At 41.5% G+C, this 15,853-nt stretch overlaps 1 protein-coding gene across 3 annotated transcripts in view; it reads left to right on the top strand.

The window, feature by feature from the left end:
- Positions 1-752: 752 nt before the first annotated feature.
- LOC108753839 (transmembrane and TPR repeat-containing protein CG4341) overlaps positions 753-15,853 on the top strand; it is a 296,558-nt gene continuing 281,457 nt past the window's right edge. For all 3 annotated transcript variants that reach the window (XM_018495770.1, XM_018495772.1, XM_018495771.1), the window contains exon 1: positions 753-981. In XM_018495770.1, the coding sequence (XP_018351272.1) occupies positions 896-981 (86 nt within the window). In that variant the 5' untranslated portion in view covers positions 753-895. The remainder of the gene's footprint in view (positions 982-15,853) is intronic.

Raw genomic sequence — 15,853 nt, forward strand, 5'->3', positions numbered from 1 at the left:
ACTTCCTTTTCCAACGACTACTTTTTCTTCCTCCGAGTCTCCCTTCCCAAGGAACACGATTCCCAGGACGATTCCTCTCGTTGCGGAGAGGAGTAACGGTTATACACGCGGGAGGTATAACGGAGTACAAACGTGAGTCCGTGAATGATTAGAACGACTCTGGCGCGAGGGACGTCGCCGTCGGCGGAAAGAGAGCGCCGACCGCGACGAACGACTCCTCGAGGTTCACCATTGCGTGGGCCAGTAATTACTCGCGAGTTGAGATCTCGATCGTCGCGATATTTTCGACAAGCTGCGTGATCTCTCTCGCCGAGCGGTCGACCCAGATCGATTCCTCCGTCGTGTCCCTCTCGTCTCGGGATCGAGTCAAGCGGGGTATTTCGACACCGCGGCGAACGCACTTGATCCCCCCCCCTGAATTTGCAACGCTGAATTCGTCGAACGACCGATGTGAGACCTCGAAGTGAAGAGGCGGTTGAATTTCGCGGTCGCGCCGCCCGCGCCGGAAGAGATCGAGAACCCGGGTCCGTCCGCGTCGCCGGGAGCCGCTTCGTCGCTGGATCGTATTTGGGGACGCGTCACCGACATTCATCCCGCCCGGTACCCGTCATCCAGGCAGGCGACGTCAGATCGGCGGTCGTTCGATCGTCCGGCGGACGTCTCGGCCGTCGCCGCGCGAAGAACCGGCCGCGTCAGGCGGAGGCGTAGGGGCGGCGGAAGAGGAGGAGGAGGAGGAGGAGGAGGAGGAGGAGGAGGTGGTGGTGGCGGTGGTGCTGGTGCTGCTGGTGGTAGCAGTAGTGGTGCAGGAGGAAGGCCCGCGGACGTGCAACAAGTTAAGAGGCCGCCGCCGTCGACGTCGCTGTCGCCGCCAGCCTTCTCGACAGCACGATGTGACATGGATATCCTCGCCGTAGCCTGCGCCCTCGTCGCGACGGCACTCTACTGCAACACCCTGCAAGCGGGTTTCGTCTACGATGACCGGTGAGCGAGGAATCTTCCTTCTCTTTTGAAAAATGCCTCTTTTGAGAATGCGAGCGGAAACGTATACGCTCCTGTAGCAGCCACACTCTCGAATCTACAACGCTACCGATTGTAGTAAAGGGGGATTTGGGGGGAAAAGTGACGTAGGTCGAAACTCGGCAAGCTGAAACCGTCGTCGACGCGCAAAGATGACCTCTGTATATTTATTTCGTCACGAATCAGCGATGAGATTCGTTTCTTCTTGCGTATATATTCAGTATATAATTGCTGTATTGTCGAAAATTGCACTCTCGCCGAAATGATATCGCACTTTCAATGGTCTTGATTACCGGCTCCCCAAGTTCGAAAGCTTTCAGCGAGTCTCGATCCCCGGGCTTTTCCCGACAGGAGTTGCTTTAAGACTGGGTCGAAAAGCAGCTGGTGACATACTTGGTGAGGTCGCGTGACGAGATTCGTCGGATTAGAACGCGGTGCCGCGAAAGTTTCGAGAGCGATACTCGAGAACGATAATTCGCCGTCACGTAGTGATAGCGGGGGAGAGCTTTGATTTGACTTGAGGGAAACCTGGCCAGAACGCGATACTCGGAGTTGTTGATAGCTTATCGAGGCTTATCGTCTCATGTTGGACAAATGCGACTTAAAGACAAGTGAATTCAATTCATTTGCACATAACACTACCTCTCTCGTTCGACTTCACTTAATCCCCGAAGGATCAGAAAACTTTATGCTGCTTGCAAGGCGTTTCTGATCGTAGACGTCAATTAAAGTTGATTAGAATTTACTCTCTCTCTCTCTCTCTCTTCCTCTGTCTCCTCTAAAAGAAAATATCTATCAGACGCAAGAAAATATCTAAGAGACGCAAAATCATCATTTATCCATATACAACTGTTAACATAACATTTGTAATGTAAAGTGGTAATTTCGAGGTAAGAAATTAAACTAGAAATTCTGTGTTAGAATTGGAAAATGTTTCGGCAAATATACATACGACTCGACGCGGCCCTTTAAAAGTTGACACAGGTTCGAGCTAGGTTTGCTTGATCGAATATCGTTAATTATGCTGACGAGCCGCGTCGTCCGTCATCCAGAAAGGAGGATGTACGGAGTAAAATTCTTGTCGGCACGTTTTCGAAGGGCGATGAATGTCGCTCGTAAGGACTTGAGTTTTACGTGAATATTACTCATATCCGGGGTGATGTACGATAGATGACATTCCTAGCGATATTTCAGCCGTCACTCCTGCGCCGCGCGAAATTGTTTCTGCGCTGCCACTGGCTCCGATATTTCGGTGCTACCGCACCGCTATGGAAAACAAATAGCCACGAGCCGGAGTAATCGCAACAAACTGTGCACCGTATCGTTCGTTCGTTATTTCGCTTCTCCTCTCGGATCGATAAGACTGCGTCAGGATTTGCACAGCACTCTCTCGCCAATCGGCTCGAAATTCTCTCGCGATCGCCATTCTGACGGTTTAATCTCTCGCTAGCGTCATACGCTTCTTGAACAGATGTTTCGCAGTTTTCCCCAATATCAAGCATTACTGCACAAGCCTATTTTATCGCCTGCATAGGCAGCGTAGGTGATTTAAAGATCGCTATGCGCGTTGAATTAAAACAAATATTGCAGAGCATTCTGCATGTGAAAGCATTGCGTGCGAAAGATGAAATTTTAAAAATAATTAATTTCACATCGAAACGATAATTGTTTAAATTATCGGAAAAATAACTGCTCTCTCTCTCTCTCTCTCTCTCTCTATATATATATATATATATATGTGTGTGTGTGTGTGTGTGTGTGTGTGTGTGTGTGTGTGTGTATGTATGTATGTACAAAGTACTGTTGCATTGAAAGAATTTAATTTTGTAAAAGCTTTCCATTTCATACACGGAAGTAAGAATTAATTAATCTTTAGATGGTGAAAAATGTTGCCTTTTCTCTCACTGCATTTATTTAATCACTTTCCGCTAAATAAAAAGCAAACTTATTGGATATAAAATAATCATTATGGTTTTATACTAAAATAATAATCAAACGAACGTACCGCATATGATGATAAACTTACAAAAAGGTTTAACGCACGCATTTAGCAGCATGCCGTTGAAGCAGAGGGCGATTTTCTTGTCGATGCCGCCAACGACAACGACTCTCGACATTTTTCTCGAAGTCGTTCGCGAGCTCGTGGATAGCGGCAGCCGAAATACTCGGAGCGGAATTGGCGGGTATATATCCAAAGTTACTCGCACGATAAGAGCTCTTGATCCGAGGCTCTCGAATTCTATGACACTGAATCCCCTAATTGAGTATCCCGTAATCTCCTGGACATCGTGGCCCAAACTCGATCGCGCCGCGTCCCGCGCTCCGCAAGGCTGATGGAGGCCTCGCGTCAAGATACCGTAAAACGGGATCAGATTGCACTGGAAGAGATAATTATACTCTGTCCGCCGAACGGCGCTGAATCGTGCCGAAACAATCGTTATCCTAAAATGTAATACCTTATGTTATTTCGCGATTTTAACAATAGAGAGAAAGACACGGCCGGAAAATCTCAAGTAGAACAAATAGTCACGATGACGTTTCACGCGTCGAAATGGCTCGAAAATGAGAATTAAAAATCACTTTTGGATCAATCATAATTCGCTTTAACGTCATTCGGATGTTATCGTGACCTGTTGTTCTCCCAAGCGGAACAACAAATCATGATAATATCAAAATGACGTTAAGTGAAACTGATCGTTACTGATTGAAAAGTGATTTTTAACATGATTTCGAAGTTCATTTTGATGTCACGATGATTTGCGTTCTATTTCATCTACTTGGGATGATTCCCGTTTGAAATTCGATCAATTCTTATTTTATCTTTTACCTAGATTTAATATAAGATTTCTCTTTTTTTGTTATATTGTATATCGTATATTTATATTAACAATTCAGCTGGATTGTATAAATATTTTATAATCATATTTTCTCTCACGTGCAACTTCATGTCTATTTTCCATTTATATTTACTTTGCACTTCGATAGCTCGTAATTGGCGACCCCTGCTGTTATTAGAAGGCAATATACGTTGCACGCGAGAAATTCCATTCGATGAATTGAAAACAAGTCGACGTTATTTACACGGCTGGTGTTTGAAAAACCCGGCTGTGCTTCCGCCGATCACTTCCGTCGCGCGTTCGAACGATTCGCTCGATCACGGTTATCGGAAGCGCTGCGCAAATAATCACGTTTGTTTCTCAGGTTGGCTGCAATGAGCGCTCTCTCACTCTCTCTCTCTCTCTCTCTCTCTCTCTCTCGCTCTCGCTCTCGCGCTCTCTCGCTCTCGCGCTCTCCGTCGCTAACTCTGCGCCGTTAAAAGCGTTCGCCCGACACGTACAGCACTTGCAAAAGTTACCTATCGCCGAATTATTTGCTACCGCAAAACTTTTGCGACTCTCGCGCGGAAGTTTCTGGGTGTAACTAGCTATAAAGGATTAGTCGCGTTACCAGGTGTAATCTTGCTCGCTGCACGTGTCTCCCGCGGGATCGTGTGAGTGCCGGTCCGAAATACCTCTTCCGAGTTCGATAGTTTGCAAAGAGAGCCTCCATAGGCTCGCGGGAACATTTATTCTTCGTAACCAATTAACACGACACGTTCGTGATTTTTCCCCAATTTTCTCGGAATATTAGTTTAAGTTTCAATTTCGAATGTGCTCGGATCGTTTATGTTGAAAAAGGAAAAAAATTATCTTTTCCCCTCGTAAATTTATCGTCTGTTAGAAAAAAAATTTCATCTATTTTTATTTATCTAGCTATACCTACATACGAGTACACTCATTCGATTTTGAGAAAATTGTCACCCGATTACGTCAAATGAATTATATGTACATGGAAATGCGAGATACTCGGTACACATGACGTGCATGAGGGAAGAGAGAACATTTTTTGAAACATTCGAAACTGTATTATTAATTGTAATATTTTTCATTTAAGTAAGTTACACGTACAATGTAAAAGTTAGTGTAAAGCGAAAAAAAAAAACAAACTTTTCAGTGCTTCCACGTCCGCGTTTTGTTATCACTTTTTCCCATCAATTTTACACGAAATAATTTAGACGTACACATAAGTCTATAACGTAATTTACATGGAAATGAAATTAAAACGGGACGCCTGTCTAAAACGATAGAATGAGTTAGTTGGTAGCGATAATGTCCAAGTATCGCGTGACCGTCGCGCGCTCTCTTCGCTTAAGGAGCATCCGCGCGACCACTGATTCGGTGCGGTTAATCAATCATTCTGTTTACGTTATCGCACGAACTAGCGTCGGCGTTATAAACATTTAAGCGGGGGACGGCGGCGCGTGGTGAGAGCGGTGCGGGGAAGAGTGCTCGCCATAAATTAAATTATTCCGGTCCGGGCATCGGAAATCAACTGTGCCGACCGTTCCGTTGGAAACGCCCAGTACGATTAGCCCGATAATCAAGCGCTTAATTATGGAACGAATTTGGACAGTCGGAGAGACGGATAAATATGTAGAAAGAGGAGAAAGGGAGGGGGGGAGAGAGAGAGAGAGAGAGAGAGAGAGAGAGAGAAAAGAGGAAGGAAGAGAGGGCCGAAGTAAAGGACGCGGTAGTATCTATTCGCCGGCAGAGCTCGCCTTAAAGCGGCGGAGCTCGCGTAATAACGAAAAACGGCCCCGGCCTCGCGCTCGTGCTCACGCTCGCGCGCGCATTAAGCCGAGATAATTTTTCATCCATATCCGGCCCATTAGCGGCTACCTCGTTCGATGCGACCGCCGCGCCGAGACTAAAGCGGCCGATGCGCCGCGCTGCGCTGCTGGTGGCGACCATAATCAAGTCGAGTCCGGTTATTAACGAGAGCTCCGACTCTCCTCCATCCTCATCCCTTTTCCCAGCTATTCTCTTTCTCTCGTTTCCCTTTGCTCTCTCTCTCTCTCTCTCTCTCTCTCCTTCTCTTCCTCTCTTCCTCTTTTCCTCATTTATACCACTTTTCTCACCTCTTTGGCTTTGGCGTGACCTAGCAAAATATCCGATCGCCAATCACGATGTGGTGGTGGTGGTGGTGGTGGTGGTGGTGGCGGCCTACTGTTCTACGGGTTCGCTTTTGGTCTTTTACGACTTGATGGTTTATTCGATTATTAAGTATCGATTCCGAGATCGATGTTGTTCCAGTGTAATGATTATTTGAACCGATTTTATAAAATCTGACAATAGTTAGCAGATGTATTTTATATCGTGCGCATTGCTGCGCAATATTAAATAAAGTTACACCAATCGTAATAACGTTCATCAACCATTTGATAATAATTACAAAAGTAAAGTAAACGTTTAGTTATGATTTTAGTTATATTAACACCGAACATTTTATTGAACATTTAATTGAAATTATTTCACCGAAGCTTCAGTAACTATCATCTAGATTTGATTATTATTATTACCAATCTTTTTCCAGTTGTGTGTGGGAACATTTGATTTTGAAATTGATATATCAATTGACTTTGGTTTGAAATGGACATTAATTTCAACATCAAATGCTCTCACACAATTTTACTATAAAATAATATATGCTCATGTACGTATCAACCTTGTATTTCCTCATTTATAACGTGCAGGGTTAACAATGTACTTGTTTAAGTTTGAATTTTCACTTTGTCTAATGCTTTAGAGACTCTAAAATATTACATTTCGTTGTTTGATAAAAAATAGATAAGCCCGACACGGACATGCGCGAGAAAAGCGTCTTCTGGAAGATTCCGGCTATTTTATCCTGACCGTAGGTCTTGCACGGAGTTTACCGTAGTCGTGAGTTTATTCCGGTCGCGCTGCCGCGCCTGAGACTCATAGGATAATAAAGGCCTCGTATTTTACCGCGACGCCTCGACCACAATGGCCGTGCAAAGAATACGGGACATATTTATTCGGCTAGTTTTTTACCAGCGGCGCCAAGGACCGAGCCGGAAGTAAACGAGAGAAAAGAAGACAGACCGGGAATAGATATAGAGCCAAGGCGAAGGAAGTAAAGCCGAAATGCGATCAAGTTGGATGGCATCTTCTGGCATCTTGTCGCTCCAAAAAAAAATCGCATAAAGAAAATATGCTTGGTTAATATATGCAGCATGCGCAAATCTACATATAGTGTGTACATCTCTGCTGTTTATCATTTGTGATATGTGTGTGTGTGTGTGTGTGTGTGTATATATATATATAAAACATTTATTTAACACACTCTCCATACAGTTTTGATTTTTTAATTGCCTTTTCCGATATACCTGATTTTCATCAAATATGTACGCACTGCTAGAGAATTTTGTTACATAGTTTACGAGCAAAAGGAATCTTTTACTACTGAGATGCAAATTAGAGACTTTCAAAGACATATTTCGGTATGCAGATGCGGAAATTTGGAATACACTACCGTTATGCATTGCAAACCTTCGCATCTCCATAACTTGCTTTTGATGGAAATATTAGGTAGCAATTTTCCGTTATCTCGTATTTTATCTAGACATAACGATCCTATATTTCAAAACTACTTGTTACAAAACTACTCATTACTTATTATGTCTTATTTACATTTAAGAACATTTAAAAAAATTCATTTGTATCATTTCACTCTGTTAAATTTCTATCATTCATTGTCTGAAATTGTCTTATTTGTAATTTACATTTACATTCAGTTACACATATTCAACTCATTTATATATATATATATATATACTTTTTTCTTATTTATTTCGTAATTTATCTCTTATACTCGTATATACATTTCTTTTAATGAGGGGTGTCAATTCCAGAATAGGAGAAACATCTTCCTCCGCCTGTTTTCTCGCGTTAGCTAGCTAATCTCGCACATGTTTGCACGTAGATGCGGTAGCGCCGGTGCAGTTGCATTTGGAACGAGTTTGGAATAAGAAAAGTTGGCGGTCGAGGCTTAGCTTGTTCCGTTTCCGTCGGTGAATAATACCGTGGTATTCGGCGTGGAGGCGTGCCTTCGGTCGCATGAAATGTAAAACGCGGCATTACTATTTCAGTCGGTGCGGTGCATTCGGACTTACTACGATGCACAGTTTCTCAGAGCGTGCGTAAATAATGGACGCGCTCCGGAACGTGGGTACGGTGATAAAAGAAAAATTGTACCAACTTTGAGAGAAACGTGCGAGACTACGCTGAACATCTTCATTATGGAAACTAATAAAGCCAAGTGATCGATCAACGCAAACATCAAATGATTGATTTGATGGACACATTTGACGAATTCTTATTAACGCAATTATTATGTATATATACTAGAAATTTCGTGTTTTCTCTCTCTCTCTCTCTCTCGCTTTCTCTCTTTCTCGCTTTTTAAAGTCTAATTTATATATATATATATATATAATATATCAGAAAATATTAATTTATCTTAGAAATATAAAAATTATTTTTATCATTTGTTTACGTACTCATAAATTGTGCTATTTTAATACTAAAAAATGTTGAATATCAATTTAATATACAAAATGTTAAAATAATACAATCACATTGTATTAAATTAACACTTGGATATATTAAAAATTCGATGCAAAATTTTAACAAGATACTGACTGTTTCTAGCACAAATATAAAATGTTTTTTAGTGTGCATACTACGTTCTTTCATATTGAGCAATTCAACCAAAATAAAAATTGTTTAATTTACATTTGACATACGGAAGTTAAAAATAACAAAATATTATTTAATTCAAGGGATTGAAATTTTCCTTTATCCATTGCTCCTTTGATATCTAATAGTGTACAAACAAGTATAGGTGACAAGTTTGATATTACACAAGTTTTATATGTAGAATTAATTTATATACAATATTATACATATATAGTTGAATATATATATATATAAGCTATTTTATAGTTATAATAAATTGTGTGTGTGTATGTGTGTGTGCGCATATTAATTCTACACATAAAACTTGCATAGTTGTCACCTATATAGTTGCCAATACAGGTCTGTTCTATTCAGCTGAACTTTTCTTGTACGATTTATTTTTCCTCCTTTCCTTTCTGCGTTGAAAAAAAAAGAGAAACTACATGGTGAACGGTGCGAAAAGTTTTGCTCGAAAGAACAGACTCTATTTATTCTCGGTATATATAACCGGTGTATATATAACGGTACAGTCTTTATTTTACTTCTTTTATTATTGCGTATATCTTTTACTTTATATGTATTCCTGATAAAATAATTACAATATTATTATATTAATAGGGGGGAACAACACAATAATACGTTCATTTTATTTGACAACAAAATTCCTCTGCTCCAAGTTAATATTAATTATTTCCGATTAATTGCTATCGGCAATAAGAAATTTGGGATTGTTTACGTACGAAGAGCTTGACAGACATCTATTAATCTGTACATCAATTTTGTATATTTATTACGTATTTCGCAGCCAGAATATGCAATCGCGCCAAACGCAATTCAGACACCAAGCGCATCACAAAAAATTTATATTCCATCGAAACTACCATCGACATATTCGTTTTACGCAATAAATCTATCCCCCAGATATAATTTACAAAACAAATGCGGTTAGTGAGACAATAATTTATGATTATTGTCACGTAAAACAGCCGAACGTAAAACGGGTTAATATGATTGAAATGGGTCCGGCGGCGCGGGGGAGATTTTATTAAAGCCAGCTCTTGTTGCCGGCACGATTCGCAACGCGAATCAAAATAAAAGCTTTCTCTAAATTTATGTTGTTTCTATTTCATTCAAATTTCTTTTTTTCCTCTACACCTTCGCGCGTCTCTCGTATCTTCAACGTCGATGAATCCATATCGATATCTGTGATGTATTTCAAATTGTATTTCTCAATAAATTGCACCGGAAGAGATGGTCGATTTTTAAGCGCGTTTCGCGCGTAAGCTCGTTCGCTAGTACAGTTTTCATTTCGAGAGAAAGTCGATGGAAATGTCCGCCAACAATTCTAACGCGCTCTGTCCTTCGGACACTCGCACGCATTTTAATTTAAACGGAACAAACCTTTCGCACGTGGAAATTTCCCTCGTTCGCGCTGTCAGCTGCGACTGACTACGCTTCTCCCAGGACAGATTCGTGACGAACGGGCTGCGATAGACGCTCGGCAGGGGAGGGGAGGGGGAGGGGAGGGGGAGGTTTGGATTAGAGGTGGAATTAAACTGTTGCAAGGTAGAGTCTAAACCGATAGAACATACAGTGGAAAATGCTACAATTTCCAAGGACTTTTCTCGCAAAACTGACACAATTGAGACGGGGAAGATGATAATAAAGATAGATCGATGAAAAATGGTGCTATTGTTCTCGAATGTCGATACTTCACTTTGACGTCACATCACATTTCTGTCATTTTTCGCTCGAGGCGCGGGATTACGAGCGGCGCAATTTTTGCATTTGCTTCCCCGTCGATTTTTCCTATCCCCTACAATTCAAGCATTGTTTGCAATGATATTGAGAAAAACTATATATAATCGGAAGAACGATTCGGAGGATTCGGAGATTCACGAATGCGTATCGACCCGATGTGCAATCCCGAGTGTGTGGATAGATTGCGCGGAAAGAGGATGGAACATTATAAATCCAGAAGCCGCGTCAGTCACGGAACCGCGCACGGCCAGTTGCCGGGATAAAAATGACGAGCGAGCGAGCGAGCGAGCGAGCGTGCGGGCGGCAAAAGCAAGGCACGTCCCTTCCCCGAATGCCGAATCAGGCGAATGGCAGGAGGGATCGAACAAAGAGATCGACGTCGCCGGGGAGCGGAGTCGCACACCTGTACCGTGTTTTATCGGGGCACCGCGTCGCGGTACGAACGCTGCACCGTCATTCGGACGGCGATCCGCAGTGGAAATTCTTGCAATTTCGCTGCAACGCCGGGATATTTCTGCGCACGTGACGTGGACGTGCGAACACGCGCGTACGTCTGCCTGTGTGCTGTGTGCGTGCGTGCGTGCGTGCACCAGGGTACGGGAAATTCGGGGGATGCCCGGCTGCGTCGAGCATTTATCCTGCGGGACCGCCGGATGGCATAGGATCGATGCGCTTTATCGCGCTGCAGAAAGACTGCAGCTGGAAGTGCGGGGAAGATAGAGAAAGGGGTTGGAGAGAGAAAGAGCGCGCGCGCCCGCGAGAGAGAGAGAGGGGGGGGGGAGGTGAGCGAGATATAATTTACGGCTAGGTTCTCTTGGTCTTGATAGGACTTTACCGTAGGAACGAGATACAATGCGCGACTGACACCACGCCGTTGTAAAGATCGGAAAACCGTTAAAAACGAGAGCGATGGTACCAACGCGTACCCCGTTCGAGGTATAGTTAAAGGGGGTAGTATATCACTGGTCTCGCGCAAGCGAGGGCGGAGAGAACGCGCGACGCCCGGCCGTTGGTGAATAAGGGTGCGCTGTAATGGCGACACGATGCAGTAAATATCGCCGTACGGATGCGATGGGGCGAATATATACATATACTGGACAGCGAGCGAGAAGTTGAGAGATGAGCGAGCGAGCGAGCATGTACATGCGCGAGAATTAATTGGTGATTTTTATTAGTGACGTAAAGGCACAATAGAAGGAAAGAAAGCAGAAGAAGCACGGAATGAGCTCGGAACAATAGAAATGTCTCCTTAATTATACAAAATTTATCGTACTGCGATCATCGTCGTCGTCGCTAAAATTAACGTAGGAATGAAAATATGTATGTCTCTCTAAGCAGTAAAATATAATTGCCGGCGACTTCCTCTTTTTTTACTGCTGCACGAATTATATTTTATGATTTTCAAATTACATAAAACGAAACCATTCTGTTAAAGTATCTAAAAATTGAATTCACAACTGGATACGTAAATCTGAAAATGACTTCGGTCGGCTTGATATTTCAGCAACCAGCTTGTATGTCCTACACAATTATTTTGACGCTCCAGTAAAATTATTATCAAATCTGTATTTAACTAAATTTTTAGATACTTTAGATTCAGCAAATTGTACTTTCCGTGTAATCATCCGGAGGTAACGCGCGAAAGAATATCCCGAGTTGTAAAATTTGTTTCGTTTCAGACGAATATGTGTCAAGCCTTCTCGTGGATCGCGAGGGTAAAGTGGGGGAGCATTTGCAAGCTCGGGTTTTAGCGAGCTTCCTCGTGTGTATTGTCGAGTTTCACGAGTGAGTGGCATGCGCGGTATATATACTACATTCATATACATTAAAAAGGAGCCTGTATAACCTGAAAACGATTACTTGAGGAAAAACAGAATTTTTTAAAAAGATTCTCGTCACTTTTCGTTGCTTCTAACAACAATAGAGAATAATGCATGAATGATACGAATAAATTAGTATCTTGTTAATAATTTTCAGTAATAATCGAAACGAAATTAGACCGACGTGATATTGATAATTCTTGAAAATAATAAAAAAAAGAAAGCTGTTAACGCTCGCTGGCGCGAACATTATTTATTCTGTTTCTACGATTGATAACATCTCTACAATAACAGAAGTAATTCGCAGAAAATTGAGATTTTTCTCTTAAGAGAGACAGATATATTGCGAGCGTTCAATTCAAATTCTATACGACGCTGCATCGATTGATTATATGAAAAGAATTCTCGGAACGTTATACGACTCTTTGTCTCTCTCTTTCTTTCCTATCGATAGACAAAAAACAAAGTATGAATAACACAGCTTTTACAGAGAACACGGCAAACGACTATAACGATTATTATTAAAGCCCCGTGCGTTCCTGTTGAAGGGGCAGAGTTCGTTGTGTTTCCATCCAGTGCTACGCGAAATGCGCCATAATCTGTTACAAAGGCGCGGAGAATCCGGGGGAGAGGAGAGGGTGAGAGAGAGGGAGAGGGAGAGATAGACAGGAGAGAAAGAGGGAGAGGAAGAGGAAGAGTGAGTGTGAGGATGAAAAGGGAGGAAATGTTTGCGGAGGGGTGTGCACTTGTACGTTTAATCGGCTCATTACCTGCATCCCGAAGTCAGGTAAACCGCGGCGGCACGCCGCTCGCGCGAGTGCAAAATTCTAACTACGCGATTATTGTTACACGATGCGTGTATGCACGTCGTGTACGCCGCCGCGCCGTCGATGCACCTCGAATTAGCCCGCTAGCGAACAAGCGCTGTATACTCGCGGTATACTCGCTACGCGACGTGGCATCGACCGTGCAAAAGTACGTTTAATTGTTCGTACGGAAGTTACGCAGTTGTAATTGCCGAGCGTGTTTGTACGGTCGTAATACTTTCGCGTCATACAAGATACGCGGACGACGCTGTTGTAACACTGACCGCGATCGCCGGGAATTAAGCTCTTTAGAAAAAAAAAAAAAAAAAAGAAAAGTGTCCTTTCCGATAGACATAATTGGGTAAGTTTTACTCATCCGGAATGCAACGCTTGAGAAGTTGTTCGAAAGTTATCCGAGTCGATTCTTGTCTATCGATTTATGTGCCATTAATTAACTTTACAGTCTTCCACTAGCAATAAAATTGTACGTGTGCAGGGGGATGAGAAAGGGGACTCTCTCTCTAGCGGTATATCTATATCATGCCACGTGGAAAGAACGGTTTTGTTCTGGACAATTTTACTAGACGCAGCTTTGAAAATAATTTTGCTGGATCATCAAAATAATTACGTAGAATGTTCCAACGCTGATAATAATGTTGCGAAAAGTTTCAACACTCCAGCAATCGATTTCAACGTCCTTTATGATTTATTTCGATAGTTTGGACAAAATTATATTTTTAGATCTAGTTAAATTTTCAAAACAGTTTCAGTAGACTTGTTGTAGAAAATTTTCTTTCATGCAACTTGTACGAATATTAATTATCACTGGTTTATAGTTGAAATTCTAATAATGATTAATGCCTAGGCAAAAATTATATTTCACTTTTAGTGAAACTTTATTCGCGACGAAAGTACGGAGTGTATATGTGTGTGTGTGTGTGTGTGTGTGTGTGTGTGTGTGTGTGTGTGTGTGTGTGTGTGTGTGTATGTGTGTGTCAGTTATGATCCCGTCGTTATCCTCAAATACATATTTTCCGTCATTCCGCATAATTCCACGTCACGTTCTATATTCATAAGAAGCTTACGCGACGCGGCTCCAACGGTTCGATCGAAATATCCGGTTGTAGAGAAAAAGTCCGATGAAAAATATCGTATCGTTGAGGTGATTTGCAAATGAACGCGATATTTGGCGTGATTCTGCGCGAGGCTACCGATAATAATCGCGGCGATGATTCGACGCCAGGTGGTATCAGCATCTAGCTTTTTTTACTCCGTTTTTTTTTTTCGCGGCATCAGCGCTCGTCCACGAATTGGAGCGGATCAACGAGTGGCACGCACGGCCATTTTTATGCTCGTTTGCCGAATCGTCCGCCGCATCGTCGCAAAAAGTGACGCGAGATGAAACGGATTTCTGGCGTAGCTCTATGGGTCGCGATAACGCGCACGACGATTTGTGCATTGCGAGTATTTTGCACGATAAATACGTATAATGCAGAGAATTCTATTTTACGCGCGACGCTCTCGTTAGCAGCTGCCTTTTTAAACCGAACATTAAAATAGCGGGATTAATGATACAGCTAATTTCAATTTAATTGTAAATATTTCCTATTCAAATATCTACGGACAATATTTGTTTCGATGTATATATATATATATATATATGTATACGTTGTAATGTATGTAATGCCAGATAGTTTATATACAATCAAAGTAGGGTATATAGAGGTTACTTTATAAGAGTAACTTTTTTTTTTTTTTAAATAACTCGTTATCGTTATTCGTTACTGATTTTAAAAAGTCAACTTGTTGCTCAAAAAGTAGCGGGTTGTTTCCGTTGTTTTTTAAATCAAATTTTGATGACCTCTTTTTTAGAATGGCATCCAATTGTTATTAATTGACCAGTTTCACACGGGATTTTTAATGGTTATGATGGTTATATGATGGTTAATCGCAACATGGTTAAACATAACATAGTTTTTCTTTCGAAACTCACTTGGCATGCACATTCCATACACACTTGTTTTAAGATGCTTATTAGCATTATTAAATTGACGATTAATTCAATTTGTAAATATTACTATTTCAGCTTTAATATTTTTCTTATTGTATTTTAAGCGTAATCGGCGCGCAATTGTAACGGGAAGCTGTATTTAAAATTTGTATATAAATATTATTAGGCACTAGCCTCGACCATACGTACATATATTTTAGGGTAAGCCGAAAAAAGTAAAGTCGTTAATTAAAATCTAGTAGTGTGCAATAGTTAGTATTTTATTCGCGCCAAGAAGAAATGTGCAAAACTTCGATTGGATTATATCTTCTGTTTTGCCCACAGTGTCAGTTTTTAAATTTAACTTAAAAATTATGAAATATTAATTTCTGAATCAGCCTTTTGCTTCTGTGTTCATTATTCGTCACGTCTGATTTCAAGGGTGAGCATAAACACTATTTTAATTTGCCATTTTGGATATTGGATTCGCAGTTTTTAATCAACGTGTTCCCTAATTGGCTGTAAGATAATACTGAGAGGGATTTTGGTGAATAAGAGAAACGTGACTGAGGGGATATAGGAAATTCGGATTCGGACCCTCGTCTATGTGTTGGCAAACCTTCGTGAGGGGCAATCTAATAGTGAATTCGGTTGGATCGCCGATTCAGAAATTAACATTTCATAATTTTTAAGTTAAATTTGAAAATTTGATACTCTTGGCAGAACGAAAGATATAATCCGACCGCATAGAGAGTTTTGCGTATTTCTTCTTGGCATAAAATACTAACTGCGCACTATTAGATTCCAATTAACACAACTTCACTTTTTTCACCTCATCCTAATATATTTTATATATATATATATATATATATATATATA

Source organism: Trachymyrmex septentrionalis, unplaced genomic scaffold (genome assembly GCF_001594115.1).
Source record: "Trachymyrmex septentrionalis isolate Tsep2-gDNA-1 unplaced genomic scaffold, Tsep1.0 scaffold72, whole genome shotgun sequence".
NCBI lineage: Eukaryota > Metazoa > Arthropoda > Insecta > Hymenoptera > Formicidae > Trachymyrmex > Trachymyrmex septentrionalis.